At 42.1% G+C, this 20,022-nt stretch overlaps 1 protein-coding gene across 3 annotated transcripts in view; it reads right to left on the reverse strand.

Moving 5' to 3' along the window:
• Positions 1-649: 649 nt before the first annotated feature.
• TRIM9 (tripartite motif containing 9) overlaps positions 650-20,022 on the reverse strand; it is a 126,324-nt gene continuing 106,951 nt past the window's right edge. The window contains exons 8-13 of one of the 3 annotated variants that reach the window (XM_006160531.1): positions 12,805-12,993; positions 9,489-9,530; positions 9,064-9,087; positions 7,994-8,243; positions 5,686-5,848; positions 650-2,960 (exon numbers count right to left, since the gene is read on the reverse strand). In XM_006160531.1, coding sequence (XP_006160593.1) covers positions 2,898-2,960; positions 5,686-5,848; positions 7,994-8,243; positions 9,064-9,087; positions 9,489-9,530; positions 12,805-12,993 — 731 coding nt within the window. In that variant the 3' untranslated portion in view covers positions 650-2,897. Of the gene's footprint in view, positions 2,961-5,685; positions 5,849-7,939; positions 8,244-9,063; positions 9,088-9,488; positions 9,531-12,804; positions 12,994-20,022 lie in introns of all 3 variants that reach the window. The other 2 variants (XM_006160530.1, XM_006160532.1) reach the window with 2 other exon arrangements.

Consider the following 20,022-nt stretch of genomic DNA (forward strand, 5'->3'; position numbering starts at 1 on the left):
TCTCTCTCTTTTTATTTTAAAGTTCATTTATTTCTTTCTTCAGCGAGTGAGAGACTGACTCCCAGTACGCGTCATCCATGAGAGAAAGCAGCAGCCACTTCCACCGTGTGACGTTCCACTCCACAGCTGCAGATGAGATCACGCACTTCTAGGCAGTGCTTCTCTCTCTCTCTCTTTTTATTTTAAAGTTCATTTATTTCTTTCTTCAGCGAGTGAGAGACTGACTCCCAGTAGCACTCTTCCTGCCACGATCCTCCCAGCCTCAGCCAGCCTGGACCACAAGCACGAACGTCTCTGTGCCCAGTGTGTACAGAGAGACCTTGGGACACCAAAGCCCAGACGCGTCCTTGTGGCTCCAATTGCATTACCGCTGTGCCACTGTCTGGCTCCAGTTTTTCTTTTAGTAGAAAGCAAAGGCAGCTCATTTCAAAAGGCTAATAACAATGTAAGGAAGAGCCACAATCCCCCCTTCCCCCATTAAACAAGTATTAATATCAATTGTTGTTTAATATTAATTTAGTTACTATTAAACAATGATTTCAAAACAGTTTTATTGTTTAGCCATTCAGAGAAATGTTACAGGAGCCAGGGTTGAGTAAGTCAATGACATTCTATTTTGCAATACAAGCCCCTGGCTTTTTTAGATTTGTTAAATAAGTCTCGGTGCTTGCAGACAGACTTCACAGGCAGCTATACCAGGGCAATTCCGTCAAGTTAAGGTTCAGGAGGTAAGTAATTCCAGGAGGCAGAGCCACGCTCCTGAGAAAACGGAGTGAAGAGCACGTGCTTCCAAGGGCCCTGGAGACTTTCCAATTACCTTTTGCTGAAGAAATGTTGCTCTGAAAAAGGGGAATTGCCAGCCCAAACAGGCAGAGACTAAGAAGTTCTCAAGAGTCACTTTATGCTCTCATAAAAATCATTTATTGGCACACCAGAAATGACCATTTTTTTTTCTAGTACAGTAGCTGTATGCATCTATAATTGCAAGTCAGTGTAAACTACATGTTACACATCACTAGAAATCTAATTAGCAGGTTGACTTTAATAAAGAACAAGAGGAACTATGAGTCTACAGCGGCCCAGCCATCGAGTCTCATGGGAGAGTAAATCAAATATCAAACTAGTGTTGCCTGCAACAGAGTTTTCTGTAGCCAAACAAAACAAAACGAAAAACAAAAAATCCAAGATGGACATAAACAGGATAGCACCCCTTCAATAAATTAGGTACACTTAACTAGAAAAACATAGTAACTAATAGAAAAAAATCTAAATAAGAAAAGCACAACCGTAAATAATGAGCTATTTACACATACTACTTTTTGCCAGCACTTTAATTTGTTAACTTTCCCATCCTACCTCTTCCCTTCTCTTTGTTAGCTTAGTTTTTTCATGGTAAGTTTCTTGGCTCACTCACTGTGACTCAACAATGAATCAGAACTTCTTTCTAGGTCTTTGCTAAAACATGTCGACCTACGAAATCTGAAAAGTAACTTACGTAAGTCCATCTCCAGGTAGAAGTAATATGCACTATTATTCTATCAGTCATAGTGATGACATGTAATTTCATTTTCTTTCACACATTATATGAACTACTCCAGAAAATTAGGTTGTGAATGGCAGCAGATTGGTGAATTTCTCATTTGTAAGAGGCACAGATAGTTACATGGAGACGAGCATGTTTATCCTGAGAACGTGAATGCCGTGGACTGCAATTTAAGATTCCCCATTATTGAGGATGGATCTTCTGCCCTCTGGTCACCACCTATATGTATTTTTCCATCCATTTTTAAGGCATTTCATTGTAGCATTCACAAGTGAGAACGCTGGCATCATTTCTACCAAAGAAGGGCTTTGATGCGTGGCAGCAGGTACCACAGTTAAAATAGCACAATTGAAAAAGGCATTGGGCTGGTATGTTTCTGATGGTTAGCATCATTCTAGGGAACTTGAAAGATCTTGCCAATGAGCCTCTTTGTCCCTTGCTTATTTTGTTTCTCGTACGTATGATGATTCGTAATTATTTTATTTTTGCTTTGTTTCCCTACTAGAACAAGCTCCAGAAGGGCAGAGACTATGCCTGGCTGTTCACACAGTGTCTGGAACACTATTGGAGTGTTTCGAACAGTGCCTGGTCCATAGTAGGTTCTCAATTAAAAAGTTGTATTAAATAAATGAACCAAATCATTCAGTTCCCTGATCTGCCTATGTAGAGGGACTTTCCAGTCTCATACAATAGCCAGGGTTTCTGGCCTGTCCTAATTACAGGGTATCCTAATGACCTTGCCTTGCTGTGAAGATGTGGAGATGACATTTCTGTGCTTCAACGGGTAATAAAACTTCCTAATTCACTCTGCCCCCCTCCAGAGGTGAGCTGTGCAGAGCTAGCATTCATGAGTGATAACAGGGCAGGAACATTCTAGGAGTTCTAGGAGTTCAACCGCACGCTCTCAATCTAGCTCTCCCTTCCCTACCCCCATCTACAAGCTCTTTGTTTGACAAAAAGCTTAAGAAAAGAATTGTTCTTTTGGCAGTGCCAGTTCAGTCAGTCACCAGTAACATGATCAGAAAGGAAACGAAATATAACTAACTTACCTACATAAAAAAAAATTAAGCCAAATAAAAGCAAAATCCGGAAATGAAAATGAAGTGATGAGGTGGGCTATCTAGGTCCTTTGTTGGTTAGAATTGCTGGACGTGGAGCAAATGCGGGCAGGACAGTGGTGGGGAGGTTGGAAGGGATGGGGCAGAGCAGTGGGTGTGCGACTGCAGAGGACCAGCTTTCCTCCCTCCTCTCCCCTCTCCTTCCATCTCTGCATCCCACCATGGCTGGCTGAGCTCCTTGCCGTCACTCTCAGGCAGAGGTAAGAGTAGGCAGCTGGTGCCTCCACAGCTCATCCTTACGCTATCGATGCTCGGCTGGAGTAGAAGTCGGGGACTGGGAGCCCGGTGTGAAGCGTGACCTGGGGAACAAAACCATGAGTCCTGAGAGGCCTGGTGGGTAGCCCTGGGCCCCATACTCAGTGCTCAGTGGGTGGATTCCTAATTCAAGAGGTCTGTTCACTTCTTTCTAACTCTGGTCTACTAGATATTAAGGAGAATTTTGGCAGAATTCTGTGGTAAAAGTCTAACTACTATCATGGGGGCCAAATCCTGGTGACAATTGGTACTATGGTCCTCAGCCCCCTGCCCCTTATAAAGGAACATGAGGAAATTGCATTCCCAATGGCTGAGACACAGGAATTGACTTGCAGGTAGCAGAGAATGCTGGTCACACTGTGGTGACCACTGCCAAGTTCGAGGAGAGAGAACAAGTAAGCAGAGACCACCATTCCTTTATTTCTTGTCCACTAATTATTTCAACAGGGATTCTAGAATTGCACGGAGAATGGCCAGTTATGAAGAAGCGGGGGTATTTAAACTATTTCACCAATTTCTGTCCAGCCTCAAGCCTCGGTGAAGTAGCTACATGGATCAAGATTAGAACCACTGCGTGGAGAACTGTCACTTCTCCTTGCTTCTGCCTCCCCCAGCCCAAGTCTTTATCTAAAGATACTCAGAACATCCAGAAAACCACTAAAGAGTGTCTAATATGATATTCTTTGGAAGGGAAATGGCTAAAAGGTGAAAAACTTTGAATGAGGTTTTTCTGAAACTCACTGCTAGGGCAACTAATGATTTTCTTTTCTGTCAATGTAGTGGCTGAAGTCTGAAAGGTTAGATTCCAGCCTTCCAGACAACCCCATCTATTTTGCAGGAAGACAGGGAGACAAAGGTCACTGGGTTACAATTAATTTTACTGCACATACTGATAAACAATGAGTTTATTTTCTCTCTTTTATTTACCTATTTTTTTATTATTATATATCTTCTAAGACTGTGGTTCTAGATGGGGCAAAGAATCATTAGCAGTGTTTTAAGGCTCACATCCTGTCTTAAGGCAGCCATCTGCTGAATGAAGGTCACAGTAGTTAATGAGAGGTCCAGCTCAGCAGGGGGGTGAACTCCTGAGTCCTAACTGGCTGGCAGGGCACCCCCCTTCCCCTCTGCATAACTCTTATCTCCCCCCCTCAACTCCCCCTGCCTCAGCCCTCTGGCCTCTTCGCCTTTCTTTGACCATGGAGGCCCATTGTGCCTTAGAAACTTTGCATAGGCTGTTCCCCCTGCCTGGAACACGAGCACAACCCCACTCCTGTGCCTCCTCTCAGGTTCAGCTGTACCACAGTAAGGACCTTTCCTGCTGCAACTGCCCTCCACAACCCCAGCTCTCACGGTCCCTTTATCCTGCCTTTCATCTTTTCTTCATTGCACTCATCACCTCTTCACACCACAGAATTAGTGTCATAATCAAGCTCATTATTTATCATCTTTCCTCTATAACTACTGGGTCGTTGGAAGAGTCATGACTCATTTTTTGCATAGAAAAATACGTCATAGGAACCAGCAGTTAGCGTAATGGCTATGTCGCTGGACTCCCACGTAGGTGACGGTGGTTCGAGTCCCAGACCTGGCAGCTTAAACTCACGCCGGGCACGTGTGCGTGTGTGCCCAAGATCCCGAGAGGAGAATGGAGGAGAAGAGATTGCGGCATGGCCAGCCCCCCTGGGGGGTGATTTCTCGCTTTCTGTTTCTCTGTCTCTGTCTGGCGAGCGCACATGCCCTATAGCAAAAACCTCTCCAAAAAAAAAAAAAAAGAAAAGAAAAAGAAAAATATGTTATGACTTTTCCAACGACCCAATAGAATGTAAGCTCTACGAGGAAAAGATTTTTATCTGTTTTTCTTTCACCGATATATCCCAAATACTTGCAACAGTGCCTGACATATTGGTGACACTTTATAGATATCGGTTGAATGAATGAGAAGAACCTGTTGTTTTATGGTTACAATAAATTCTAAGTAACTAAGTTGCAGGTAGAGACTATGTTTTCTATCCCCATAGCAGTTAACAGAGCCAAACAAGAGTGGAGAGAAGGCACTCCCATTTTCTGATAACTCTAATATGTCACTCTGATAGTGTCACTTCCCAGGCACTCACGAAGCTTTATGGAAGTCTTTTCGTTTGTTTTGGTGCCAGTTGCTTAAAGGCTTTCTTTCTATTGGGGTGTCAGGAGAGTCATGACCCACTTTTTTTTTTTTTTTGCATAGAAAAATATGTCATGACTTCCCAACAACCTAACACTTAGAGATGAAACTAGATCTCAGGGGGCCGATCATCAGCAGTCATGAATTCAAATTCTCCATTTGCTGCTACCTAAGGACGGTGTCCATGTATTAAGAGGGGGCTTAGGGGACCAGCAGTTAGCATAATGGCTATGTCGCTGAACTCCCACGGAGTTGACAGCAGTTTGAGTCCCGGACCTGGTGGCTTAATCTTACACTGGGCGCGTGTATGTGCATGCCCAAGATCCCGAGAGGAGAATGGAGGAGAAAGGATTGTGGGGTGGTCATCCCCCCGGGGGGTGATTTCTCACTTTCTGTCTTGCGCTGTAGCAAAAGTCTCTCTAAAAGAAGGGGCTTAGGCTGATGTGGCATCGCATTAGAGGTCAGCAGCAAGCTGTTTCTTTCCTCCTTTTCCCTTTGTCTTGGTTGGGGCCTTTCACGGTCAGCTTTCCTCTCTGGGGCCTGTCTGAATGCCATGGCGCCTCGGAAGCAGCAGCCGTCTGTGTGCTCAGGGGCCCAGTGCTTACCTGCACGTTCCTGTTCAGGCTGACTGCAGGGAAGAACAGGCCCTCCACGTTCTCAAATGCAATAGGACCTTGCTGTTCATCATTGATAAAAAATGTCAAGGTTTTCCTATTTAAGTCGAGGAGGACTCCAATTGTGGCCCCTTTTGTGATCCCTCCCTCAGTTCTGCAGAAGAGAAGAAAACAGGGTTTCACTGGCTTGTTGTCACTCTAGAGGGGCCCCTTTGTATAATTAAATGAGTGTTTTGCAACCAGTTTAAAAATGATTGCCCGCCCCCACCAGTCTTCTCAAACGTATTTTTCCTAATCACCCCTCCTCACCTAAAATGTTAGCGACACAGATATACTGTATACCTGAGTATGTCTGTGCTTCATATAGAAAAAGCGTAAGCATTTGCCTCGCCACTACCCAGTTTTACTCCCTTGGGAGAGATATCTGCCTCTGTGGAGAATGCCCCTGTTGCTCTGCTTTGCTGAGAGTGAACTCAATCCCGTAGGGTCTGCACTGCTGGGCCCTAACGGGAGAAAACCAAACACCAAGGATGAGGGGAAAAAGCGCTTGGGCTCTCAGAGCTCTGACTCTGGCTATGGTGCACACTTTGCATAAATGGTATGTATTAAACCTCTTTACATTCAAAATGACTTCATTTGAAAGTCAAAATCACAAAGCACTTAGGTTGAACCTAAAACATATGCATGAGAAATTGGATTTGGGGCCTTATACTACCCATTAAATAGAAAAACCCATCCCGTAAAGGTAATTTTTTAGCCTACTGAATTCGAATTAAGACGTTAGAGACCCTTTAAAATGCTCTTAAATGACAACATCAAAGAAGAGGATTCTTCCTCGTAAAGTGTAATAATGGTACTGTAGGAAACGCTGTGATTTTAAGGAACCTGCATACGAATGTCATTTTACAAAGAGTGGTGTCTTAGGTGTTAAAGGATGGCTTCATAAAGTGCCACCAACCACTCCACGACCAGATTTGGCTTTCTTCCCTTTCTGAGGTCTGGCAGTCCTGAACTTCATCCTCACCTCAGCAGAGCACGGAATCTGGACGTGTCATTCATTTCATCTTTTGCACGCACAATACGCACTGTACACAGCCATTGAAGGACAGGTTTACAAAGTGCATCTCGGTACTTCACAGGTTTAACAAAGACAGCACGAACGACATGCAGGTTGCATGCAGGCAGATGTGTTCGGCCTGGAGAGTGTGTTTCTCTGTGTAGTGCGAAGCTGATGTGTTTATGCACTGTGCTCCAAAGGGAAGAGACTAAGAAGGGCAAAGTCGGGTAGTCCATGGGTGATGGTGTCAGGACTCTCGCGACAGAATTCCTCAATTGCAAAGGACTGAAGAAAACCACGGGATATCAAGTTATGGTCTGTGTTCACTTTAAGTGATAGAGAATAATACACACCTGAATTAAGGCGTATAGAATCTATCGAAAGGGACAGGATGCTCTAAGACTCTGCTGGTTAGAAACGGGTCAGTGATTAACTTTCAGAAAAAGCTGAAGTAGTGGAGGCCAGTGAGCCAATGAATGCAATCAAATAAAAAAGGAACTCCAGGGGGAAAATATAATAATCTGCATTTTGGTGCTAGATGAAAATCCTGAGGAGATGACTACATTCTCTCGGCAAACTGGGTGCTCTGAATTCACACCAAAATAAGAGAGTTCTCCAAGCATAAAGCTGTCTAAAATGGCATGGGTAAGATTTAGTTTAATGAATGTTTTCTCTTCAAGGAATAGGACTGTTAATAATCATAAGGAGAAGAACAGTGGCTTCTGTTCTCATGCCTCCAATGTGAAGCATTTTCACTACATTCTCATTCAATCTTCAGAACACTCCTGCATGGGCAAATAGGATTATACTGATTGGGCAGGTTTATTAGCTGAGGTTCTGAAACGTGAAGTAATTTGTCCCAAAGGGCTTTTCTAGTATGTTGTTGTCTGGATTTTAGAACCCTGGATTGTTTCCCTATAATGGACATGTGTGGGGAGTCTTAGTTTCCAGCCATGGGTAGGATATAGCAATGGAGGGCCTAGGAAAGTATTCATAATTTTATCATTATGCAAAAAATGAACCACCAGGATGGGCTGGGTGGAGAGTAGCACGTTTCCTGTGCTACCTGATACTGACCACCTCCCTGACCTCCTTAGTGTTGTCTAAGTCATAGGTCTTGAAACCAGGGCTCTCCGTCCTGACCGGAAGCCAACGTGAAGTAGGCTTGGCTCGGGGGCTGCAGGGTACCTGTTGGTGTGCGAGTTGTTGTGCATGAACCAGCTCCGGTTATTGTCCACATACATTGCCCAAGCTTTGTCGTCCTTTCCTAACATCACATCCTTCATCACGTCCATGCGAGCCACGCCGAAGGCAGGGTCGGGATGGTTGTCATAGCGATCTACTGTTAGCTCCCAGTAGTGGACACCCTTGGAGAAGCCAGTCTTCCCCAGCACCACTCGGTCGTCATAGCTACTGCAGGTCACTGTCAGGTTGTCATTGGAGAAGATGATGTCTGAGTGTGCTGAGCCAGGGTCGAAAGCAAACCAGGCCACTGGGGAAAACAGAAGGGAATTGGGTTATTAAGATGGACCCAGCAAGCTCAGCGTTGTAACACACTCCTGGGCGGGTGAGGATCGGTGTGCTGCGTTTTCATGCTGCCATGCAGGAAGGAGGTGTCCGGGGCCAGAGGGGCCATAAGTGAGCAGACAGGGGCACGTCCTGGGAGCTGGCACTCTCTGCACCAGAAGCCGATGGAGGACACACGACCGATTCAGCAGGGGTTACCTGGCTCAGACTGCACTCCCAACCAGGTGATCCGGGAGTGAAGTGGCATCGATTTTGGAAGGTGCAAGTCCCTTCACCTGGTGACTGGCAGAACAGTGCACCAGAGACATAAAGGGAGAAGGGATGTGCTAAGATGCCTGTGTAACCCCTGAGCCGGGGAGGCTAGGATCTAGAGTCCTAGATGAAGGAGGGATAAAACACACTGAGTGAAATCAGGAAACAGCCCTTGGGCAGACGTGGTACAATGTAGTCATTTCGAAATTTTCCTTGCTCTAGTGAAAGCTCACAAGCTGCAAAGCTATAAGCAACATAAACTAGTTTTCATGAGCGATTGTGACTTGGATGTAGGACACATTGCTTCCTTCGTAACTCATAAAGACTGTGTTACTCCTAACAGGAATAAGGAAGATATTTTGCTGAAGCGTAAGTATTTTTGAACATAGATACATTGTTATGCCCCAAGTTCCAAATTCCACTGCAAATATCACACTGTGGAGGAGATGTAATTGCTGATTAATTGAACCTGTGAGCTACCTCACATACACTTCCATCTTTGCTATTTGTAACAGAATAAGGTGATTCCATACCTGCCAACAGCTTTTTAATGTCAACTGTGGTCATTCCAAGGGAGAGGCATGAGGAAGAGAAATAGGAAGCAAAATTGACATTGATAAGAAAACGTGTCTCTATTGGTAGGCTAGCACCAAAAAAGGGCTTGTTTCAAACACTACATACATCGCGACAGTTGGTCTGACAGGTACGGTGCCCACATTAACTGCTCATGAAGAGTGCTTTGCATTGATGTATTAAAAAAGCAGAGAAAAAAGCTTTGAGGTATAAAATTAAAAACACAGGCATCTTTCCCATTTTTTCCCCTACGAATGTGAGGAACTATGATATTGGGGTTAGAATGACAATGGACAATTTTATCGACATAAAGTAAGCTGCCACCATTTATTTTGTGAAAGAAAATGAACATACCAATTATAACAATTACAATAGGTATACTTGCCTAATTGAGAGTAAGGTGCAGATTGTGTCTCAAAATTGCATCCTATAAAGAGATACTAAACATCAAAGCTATGAAACGACAACCAGGTTGATAAAACTTATTTGTACACACTTAAAAAGCACCAGCTGAATACAGTCACTAGAGGCCTGATTCATGAAAAAAGAAAGCCCTTTTTATGTTCGTTTACATGGTTGGGTAAATACTGCATCTCTGTCTTTTCAAAATGAAAATTACATTTTTATTACCATTTAATAATTCTTTCTCCAATTGATTATAAACTCTGAAGCTTAAATTTTCATCAACTTCCAGGTTCAAATTTTTCACTAAAGTTTCCATAAGAAGGCCAACTTTTTAAAATAAGAAAAATTATCCAATTGAAATGGAGAAATCACTGGCTCTTGATAAAATTCTGCTCTGCTCTGTATCACTATTCTAGGCATTTCTAACTCTAACCAGTCTTCCTTATGTCTGGGGCCTAAGTTAAATGATACATGTATAACTAAATGTGTAATGTAACCATATGTCAATAAATACATATGATAATTATTAGTAGTGATGGGAATTAATAATGATGTAATTAAGTGCAGTAAAAGCAAAAATTAGCTTCTCTCCTTAGATTGTTTTACTACATCAATCCTTACCTGAGGCGGGGGAGAAGGGAGGTGGGCGTGGGATCACCTGTGCAACTATTTTTTTTAGAGAGATTTTTGTATAGGGCATGTGTACTCGCCAGAGAGACAGAGACAGAGATAGCAAGCGAGAAATCACCCCTCGGGGGGATGGCCATGCCACAATCCCTCCTCCTCCATTCTCCTCTCAGGATTTTGGGCATACACATGCACATGCATCCGGTGTGAGTTTTAAGCTGCCGGGTCCAGGACTTGAATCACTGTCGACGACGTGGGAGTCCAATGATGTAACTATTACGTCATCTACTGGTCCCACCTGTGGAACTTTTAAACATCTGTCTTCCTTAAGATTTGACTACCTTGGGGACCAGCAGGTGGCATGGTGGTTAAGACGCTGGACACTCCCACATGGCTGACCATGGTTCAAGTTCCAGACCTGGTGGCTTGCTTTCTCACTTCCCCTCTTTCTCTCTGTCTCTCTATTCCTCTCTGTGTGTCTCTCTCTGGTCAAACTAAAAAAAAAAAAAAAAATAGTAATGAATAAATAAAATTCAATAAATAATTCTTAAAAAAAAAAAAAAGATTTGACTACCTCTACACCATGAAAGCTGCATTGGGGTGAAGGAGAGAGGTCTAGTCTTTTTGCTTTGTTTTTTAGAGAGATTTTTGTTATAGGGTCATGTGCTTACCAGAGAGAGAGAGAGAAAGAGAGAGAGAGAGAAATCACCCAAGGGGGGTTGGCCACACCACAGTCCCTTCTCCTCCATTCTCCTCTTAAGATTTTGGACATGCATGCACATGGGCCCAACATGTTTCAAGCTGCCAGGTCCGGGACTTGAACTGCAGTTGGCCATGTGAGAGTCCAGTGATGTAACCATTTCTCCAAATGCTAGTCCTGAGAGATCTAGTCTTAAAATGTTGAAAAATATGTGACTTATACTTTCTGGTGGGGTCAGGACTGATTTAGAAAAGTTTGGTTTTGAAGAGCACTAGGGAAAAGGCCATTTAATTTTTTTCTCAATTTACATGCCAGTTTCTAAAACAATGGAAGGATAATGTGCAGACTCAGAAGATTTTACAAGAATTTAAAAAGCAACTTACTATAAAGGCAGGCTAATGACTGGGCCAAAACAAAAAGATTAATACACTTTTGGTTAGTTTGTTTTCACTATGAGATGCAATTTATATGCGAAAGAATAATTTTCTTCCAAGTCATGGCTAATTTTTCTGCTTGGTTTCTGTTCATTGTGACCTTGGCTCCTATTCCTGGGTTAAAGCATAGTGAGTATGGACTATTTGGAGCTTTAAAACGGATTCCCATAGGTAGCTTCGGAAATAAATTTGTGGGCTCTGAATAGGGCTTTTAAAAATTTTAAATGAATCATGCCTTGTGCGTCTTTTTCAAAACAAATATTCTGAAATCTCTTAGCACTACTTTAAACACATCATTTTACATTTAAAATTCAACAGTATAACTAGAGTGATGTAGAATATACCCGCCAAGGATCCCCAAACCCACATTTCATTGTATTCTTGAGACAATGTACAATACAAAGACCATAACAATATTTTAGTACATTAGACACGAGTGAAAAAGAATTCCATCACGAAGCATGTTCGAAAGCCAATAGTGCACAGAAAAACAGTAAGAAACGTAAAAGCACAAAGAAAAAATGTCATTTTAAGGAGAGCTTGAAGTCCCTGCATCCTTTTTGCACTGTCATGCTGTGGCCTTCTTCATTCCAAAATATGGGGTGAGCAAAGAAATAAAATAAAACACAAAAGAAACCTTCGGAAATGTGAAATGTGCGTCATGTGTATCCATGATTACAATATAGTCCTGAAGAGATCAACTAGCTCTACGCGTTAGAGATTTTAAGGTTCTATATGCTAAACAGAGTTCACTGCAAGGTAACCCAAGGCTCGCTTCCCTCGAGTCAGCCGTAAGCCCTGTCACAACTGGCCTGGCTGTGGGAAACTTAAAGGAGGCCAGACATTCCGGTCACTTGGATCTTTGGGCATTAGGCATTAGGAGTTCAGGGTCTCTAATTCAGCTAGCAGTGGTCCTTCCCCTTACTAGGGAAACGAACAGCCGTGAGCCCCACTGTCCTACCAGGGAGCACAGGCTTTTGCAGAAACTGCTTTCACCCTCTACTCTCTGGTTTGCCTGCTTCATAGGATGCCTTCTGCTGTTGCTGTGTTTTTTACTTTCATTTTGTCAAAGAAGATCTCTTGAGTCTATGTTTAATCAGACCACTCCAGGCTGGATGCACTGATCCAGTCTCCCAGCCACAGCTGGTTTCCTGGATTCAGAAGGGTTGCAAACCTCCAAATTACTGCCCCGGCCTCCACTCAGCCAGTGCCTGTGCCGTGCTATGCCACTGCATGTGATGACAGAGCGGGATATCCATGGCGGTACCAGCTTGTGCAAAAAGAACCACTTCACTCATCGCTTTCCAATGCCATTGTACATTGACCACAGCTCCACGGGCCAGCCCTCACACCGCACGAACAAGAATGCCACAAAGCTCTATCATCCAAATGCTCCTCATACCGGAAGCAGGCCACAGACACAGACTAGCTCATCGCTCTTACCACGCACATGAATGGCAAGAACAAAACAGGTATTGCGGAGATGCCATCAAGGCACAGAGAGCAAGAGGAAAGGTCTGAGGAGCTCAGCTCACCCGGTGTATTGAGAGACTGTAAAGAGGAATGCAAGCTCAGCTGGTGGGGTGAGGATCGCAAATCAAAGTAGGATCTCCCGGGAAAGCTGGGTTGTAGATTAAGGGTAGAGGAGAAAGGACTCATTCTACGGAGCGGCAATCTTTCCGAAGGCACTGGAAAAGGGAGGGTCTGTTCTTCTGAATCTGTGTCTAAATGTAAGATCAATGCAAACTGGAGATCAGAAATCTGCTACTTGCCTGAGCACGGTTCCCCAAGACCTGCCCTACCCATGCATTCATACGGAGCCTCCTGTGTCCCACAGAGGCCCCAGGCAGGCATTTACAAAACCAGCATGCCTGGGGCCAAGAGGGACTTGCACAGGCCAGCACCCCAGACCAGAGGACACCTCCAACACCACAGGCAATTGTTTTCATTTCTCCCCGATTTTTAATGGTAGGAAAAGTATTTTGGAAAGCAGGCCACAGACAATGGTGGCCTTTTCATTAAATGAGATATTTTTAAAAGCCAAGTTTAGAAACTTTAGAGGTAAATTTTGCCCATCAATGACTGAGAGAGAAATGCTTTACCCACAATAATGGAAGTTTTCAACAATGGTTTTTAAAAAGCTTTCTATTTAGAAGATGATTTTTTCGAAAAACAAATGGTTTTCTGTTCCATGTTTTCCCCTTTCTCTCCTGATATATATGCTTTCCATTTCCAGATAAATGAGATGATTTTCTGTACTAGGTCACTCAACACATGATCTTTGAATATGAGAGGAAATGTGGGGGTGTCCTAAACAGGACACGTATTCAGGGATGGAGCCTTAATTTTGTTTCTGAATTATGATCATTCCTAAGGACATCACGTGACCATCTCCAGTTCATTAATAATAGACTGTGAGGTGCATTAGTGGCAAGTCTTGTTTTGTTTTTTTTTTCCCCCAGATAGTCAGGTCTGGCTTAAAAATCATTATTTATAATATAGGGTTGCTGGAAAAGTCTTGATGCATTTCTGCATAGAAAAACATAGACAAATACATCATGACTTTTCCAACAACCCAATAGAAGAAGGACATAACAATTACTTGGTCTGGTTTTAGAAGGGTTGTGAGTTTCTCTAAATTACTAAAATCACTCCTTTCTTTTCATCACATAATAGTTGGTTCTATGCAGTGGTGTTGGTTGGTCAGAGATGGATCTTTCACTAACTGGAGCCTTCTTAAAACTCAGTTTGATAGTAATAATGTAGGATATACAGATGGCATGAAGGTAAGATCCCATGTCCAAGATTACCATGAAACTTTCTCATTGAAAAAAATAATTTTTTCATGGCCAGAGGGTGTTTCTGAGGATTATTTTTCTGGCTCAAATACGTTAGCAGCTCTTCTTTGTTAAACACACCCTTTTCCTATCAAAATGATTATTGGTGTATGTCAGGCAAAAACAACTGGGGTGCACATAAGCAGAACAGGATCCGATTTGAAGAGCTCAGAAAAAGGGCATGGCAAGTTCCAATTTAATACAGCTAAGAGTCAGTCTCATTTTAATTTCTGAACTTATGATAGTAAAGCTAGCTTTTCTGGCTTCAGAGTTATCCTTGGGGGAAGTTTTTTTTAAGAGAGTTTTTGCTATAGAATGTGTGCAACTGGCCAGATAGAGAGACAGAGAGACAGAAAGTGAGAAATCACCCTCCAGGGGGATGGCCACGTTGTAATCCCTTCTCCTCCATTCTCTTCTTGGGATTTTGGACATGCACACATACCCAGTGTGAGCTTACCACTGGGTCTGGGACTCGAACTGTGGTCCACTTACATGGGAGTCTAGAAACTCAATCATGACACATCTGCTGGTCCCAGGGGATGATTATATATATATATATATGAGATCTCAGAGAAAAATCATTGCTATTTATGGAGTTAAGGCTTCACATTCTCAATAATAATACATTTAAGGTTTCTTCTACCTAAATTTCATGTGGTTTGGAGAACTTGACATATATGATTATTTCTCTGTTCAGATATGATAAGTCAAAAAATATCTATGTTATAATCATCTAAGGGGAAATTAGCATTTTAGTTTAATGGAAAGATTTAAAGTACAACAAAACAGCACCATAAAAACTGACATGGTCTTCTTTAAGGAAGAGAAAGCATTTATAACTATATTTATATCAGTGAATGATTTTTTGTTGAAAAATTTTGCTTGAAAATGTATTTGTTTTAGCCAGGTGTGACAATCAATTCATTCTATTAAAAAATATTTGCTGTTTTAAAAATCAAGGGGAAGGACATGGATGTATGGTAAGATAAATTTTGGAGTGTATTGAACTCCCAAGCAGTTATCTGAAAAGTAATGAAGGATGTGTCCTTAATCCAGACTTGGGGAGTGCATCCAATCCCAATATGGATTGTACTCACCTTTTCTAGTGTCAGCACCGAGAAGTAGAACTTAGAGCTGGTGACGGCACCACGTTGTGGGGCAAGTGCTGAGGGTAGTTCTGCTACTCATGGGATTAATAACTTCACACTAGATGGTTACTGATTTCCTGTCTTTTTATGTGGATCCATTATTTACGGATAACCCATCTTCCCTTGACTCCTTTCACTGTTGAACTATGCCCTCTTCTCAGGCCAGCTCATTTATTAGGTTGTTGGGAAAGTCACGATGCATTTTTGGATAGAAAAAAAAAAAACAGAAAAATATATCACGACTTTCCAGACAACCTAGTAATATCTGTATTTTCCAAATATTCTTTGTTTTGGAGGTCCCCTCCCCCCCATGACCTTCCATCCCCTATCATCTGGGATCTTACCTCATTTTCTCTAAGTAGCTCCTAAAAAAAAAAAAAATTCTACCTTTCCATGAGGACTTTCCAAACAAATTATAAGAGGGAAAAGAGAGAGAGAGGAGAGAGAGAGAGAGAGAAAGAACATGCAAGTGCCTAATCCCAGTTAGACTAAGCATGGAATTATCCCTTTACACCCTTTCCCATGAGCACATAGTGCAAACATCTGGTCAGTTGCCTCTCAAGGCTTCTATGCCACTGCAGGAGTCTTGGAGTGGAGATGTTTATCTCAATAACATATCTGAAGCAACAATCAAGCTTCCCCTTGAAGTCCTTGGGAATGAGGAACGCATTGCCTCTAGGCAGCCCCCTCTAGTTTCTAGTTATTGTTCATATTGGTCTGGATATGCCTCTTGGGGAATCCTACTCACCACGTAGCATTACTAGTTGGGGCCTCACGGAACAGAACATTAGTGCTTCCATTGTAAGAGGCCAGTCACCAGTCTTCTTGCTATTTTCCCTTTACTGGGTCAAATAGAGTCTTATTTCCACCCATTGCTTTAGGTATGGATTTCAAATTATTCACACTTCTGGTCATGTCCCTCTGGACATGTTCAAAGGCACAAATCAAAGATAATATCACAACATTGAGAATAGTATTGCCACTCCCTGGTTTAGCTAAATCATATTTAACTCACACTGAACGTGCACACCACTACCCAGGTGTGTATTCTGTGTTATTCCAATGGAATGCAGGAGGGATCATCTCACTTCATCTTTCTTTCAAAACAACTATTAAGATTTGGAGGTTTCTTGGTCATTACAAAGAGGGCAGAGGTTCTTGTTTCTTTTTCAGAATACATGAGATTATGTTTCAGGTCAAGGTTAATCTCTACAATGATGATTATAATTAATTTTTAATTTATAGATCATTAGAGCAAGTTACTCATAAGTAGTTCCTTAACAAATTTTAAACATCTCACCATGTTTTATCACATGCAGCAATGCTGTCTGGTTGAAGAGCTTTGCCAAGTGAAAGCAGTTTAGCAGGAAAGGGGAATGGAAAACAGGGTGTCAGAAGCTAACTGTGGTGACTTTAGGCATATTTATAAATTTAGGATGAGGACTGTGTTTATAATGAAAATGTGTCAAGACATGCTTTCCATCAACTTTGTCAATGACCTTCATTCTCTCTTGCTCATTCCTGGACTTCTTTCCCTTTCCACTTGGGATAGGCTGTATTTTGGAGTTGATGGCTTGAAACACGCATTCAAGAATTACCAAATTACCCAACATATTATTTACTGACTTCAGGATTCAAGGAGAAAAGGGAATATCTAAGTAGTGTACTCATGTTTGGCTGTCTGCGTATTTCTTTTATTTATCCATTAGCTAACATTTATTGAATACCTATTGTGTTCCAGACATTATATTAACGTGGATCAGTTGGAAAACATGAAGTTAGCAGGAGAGCTAACCATGAAAAAAAAAATAATATAGAGAATAATAATAATAATAATACAGAGGAAACTTATGTCAATATTAATTATTTCTTTTTACACTTTTAGAGGTGGACTTTTTTGACTGACACCAACATGTACAGAGTACTAAAGATTTCTATGGAGTACAGGAGGTGGTGCAGAAGTTAAGGCAACTGGATCCCACATGGCTGACCACATGGTTTGAACCTTGGACCCAGTGGTTTGAAAATCATGCTGGGTGCATGTGTGTGCATGCCCAAAATCCTGAGAAGAGGTTGGAAGAGAAAGGATTGTGGTGTGACTATCCCTCCTTGGGGGTAATTTCTCACTTTCCCTCTCTTGTTTGCTAGTAAGTTCATGTACCCTATAGCAAAACAAAACAAAACAAACACAATAAAACAAAATAAAAACAAAAACAAAAGGTTTCCATGGATGTTGTAGCATCATTTGAAAATGTAAGGTACAATCCTTGAGGTGTTGTTTTGGAATTCAAAGAGGAAAAGCAAACTGAAAGTGGTCCCTTAAGACAGTGAATTTAATTCAGCTTCCTTTGTGCCCTGGTGGAAGTCTTGGCTGTCTTCCTGTCTGGGAGTGTATAGCTTTATAACTTTAGCAGCCCTTGGGTCTATTCCAACCAGAGGGTTGTATTTCAGAGCACAGAAAGATTATGTCATCAGTACAACTCTTGCAATGTTAAAGATGAGTTTCAGCTCAACTATAAGCCGGCTGTAAAATGATCAACTTTTGTTGGGAGGATTTTGAGAGACAAAGAAATAAATGAAGAAGGAAGCTGAATTTTCTTAAATGATCTAATAAGCAGCCAAAGTCACAGTTATATCCACTGGTACATAATTTAAAACAAAAGGTGCTATTTTAAACTTTCTTAAGTGTGGCATTAATTATAGTTGAGAAGCAAGAAACAAATCTGTTTTGAAAACCTCCTTTTAAAAGAGTGAAACAGCTCCTGCCATCCCTAAGACAGCTGCATATTTCATCACCAAGTCCTCCACTCCAATTTAGAATATCATGACATTATTTATAAGAACTATCATCTGCAGAACCAAAGCTTCCTGTGTTTCAAATAGATACAGAAGATTCCAAAGGACTAAACTGCTCCCCCAGAGAATCAAATGCAAAGTATACAACCCAAACTACGATTAGTTATAGATCCAATTTAGTCCTATGGAAAAATTCAGGAATTTCCCAGGGATACCATGCATTTTGTTAAATTTAAAAAGAACCAAAGCATCTCTCTTTTCTGGGCTCTGACACCTGCCATTATAGCTCTCACATTGGATTTTGTCAAATTTACCCAAATTTGGTGAGCTATGATTTCCCTACCTTGAGAATTTTGCCCTGGAAATACATATTCTTTTAACTAAATTGTCTCTGGAGAAGCCCACATACCCTGAGCCAGGAAAACCAGAGTAGAGGCATGGAAAAAAAAACAAAACGAAACGAAACAAAAACCTTCTTAGACCATATACTTTTCCTTATAGGATCATTTATCAACAATTTTATACTAGTGTTGAATTTTTAGAATTACAGGCAGAACTTTAATGACTCATTAAAACCATAGGTAATGCCTCTTCGTAGCATATTCTGAAACGATTAAGAGCTTGCCACAGTCATTTTGAGGCGAGAAGCCACAAGGGCACTAATTGTGAAGAGCTCAGAGGTCCCGTGCTCTAAGTCCATAGCTTTAGAGATGAGAAAAGCAAAGTCCAGAGAAGCTGAGAGACACATTCAAGTCATGCTACTAGATCTGATGGTGTGACAGGACTGAGACTCAGGACCGGGGAGTGACAAAGCTGTTACTCTTTTGTGAGCTGGAAATGTATAAAAGTTAAAGCTTAGGCCACAGGCTGTGGGGCACATTGCATTAGTCTCAGGGGTGATCTAATATCATCCACAAACCCTGAGCTATCCTGAGGATGAATCTTCTCTACACAGGGTAGTTCAGTGAGCTGTAGAGCTTGGGGATTGAAAGGCAAACATACTAACACCCCTCTTGGAATTTTGGCCCCAGGAGGTAGATGGGCTTTGGTGTTCCCTGTTGTTATTCTGGGAAGTTGTTTTTTTTTTTTTTTTTCCTCTCACAGTGTGGCAACTTCTCTGAGGGGTGTCAGTATATTAGGGTTTGAAAATATAGTTCTAGTGCTGGACCAAAATCACTATGAAAGACCTGCAAAGAGATGCTGGACAGAAGCATCTGAGGCCATTGGCATTCAGACAAATGGATGCGCAAGTCTATATTCTGCCTGAACCATTCATTTTTTTTCTGGGTGGTTTCCTTTGATGCCCGAGAGCAGTGTGATGTTGAGTGGCTAATGGGGAGAAAGGCATTTTAATCTTTATAAATAATATCTTCTACATTTACTTTTTAGAAGGCAGTTTCTAAGATGTAATTCTAAGAATCCCAATTCACTTATTGTCATTAGACAAAGCAATCTTGGAAAATCTTGGGTAGGTAGCTACTGTGGACATTCAACGGCAGGTGCTTAGGAGCACTCTGCTTAATTGCCCTGGGCTTGTTTGGTTGGTAGTGCTTTATCTAAAGATGGATTCTCTAATGCTCACCAATGACCTTCTCCCACTTCTCCCAGGTGAGATCTGAAGGACTGGGAAGCTTCTGTTAATAAATAGCTCTGTGGTTTCAACCTGAGCTGGGTTCTGAGTCCCAGACCTCATTGGTAGTAGCTTTCAAGGGCCTCAAAGATGTGGCTCTGACATTTTCTTCCCTTCCCAAGCAGCAACACGTTATTGCCATCCCAGAGGGTTCTCTGGTACCAGCGAGGGTACCAGAGCCTCTCTGGGATGGGAGGGAGAAGGAAGAAATGCTGAGATATAAAAGAGCCTCTCTGGGATGGGAGGGAGAAGGAAGAAATGCTGAGATATGAAAATGGGCACATGACTTGAGGAGGAGCCTGGGCACCATGCTGAACTTGACAGCCACTTCCACATCTCCTT

This window comes from Tupaia chinensis, unplaced genomic scaffold, assembly GCF_000334495.1.
Source record: "Tupaia chinensis unplaced genomic scaffold, TupChi_1.0 Scaffold000688_1, whole genome shotgun sequence".
Taxonomy (NCBI): Eukaryota; Metazoa; Chordata; class Mammalia; order Scandentia; family Tupaiidae; genus Tupaia; species Tupaia belangeri.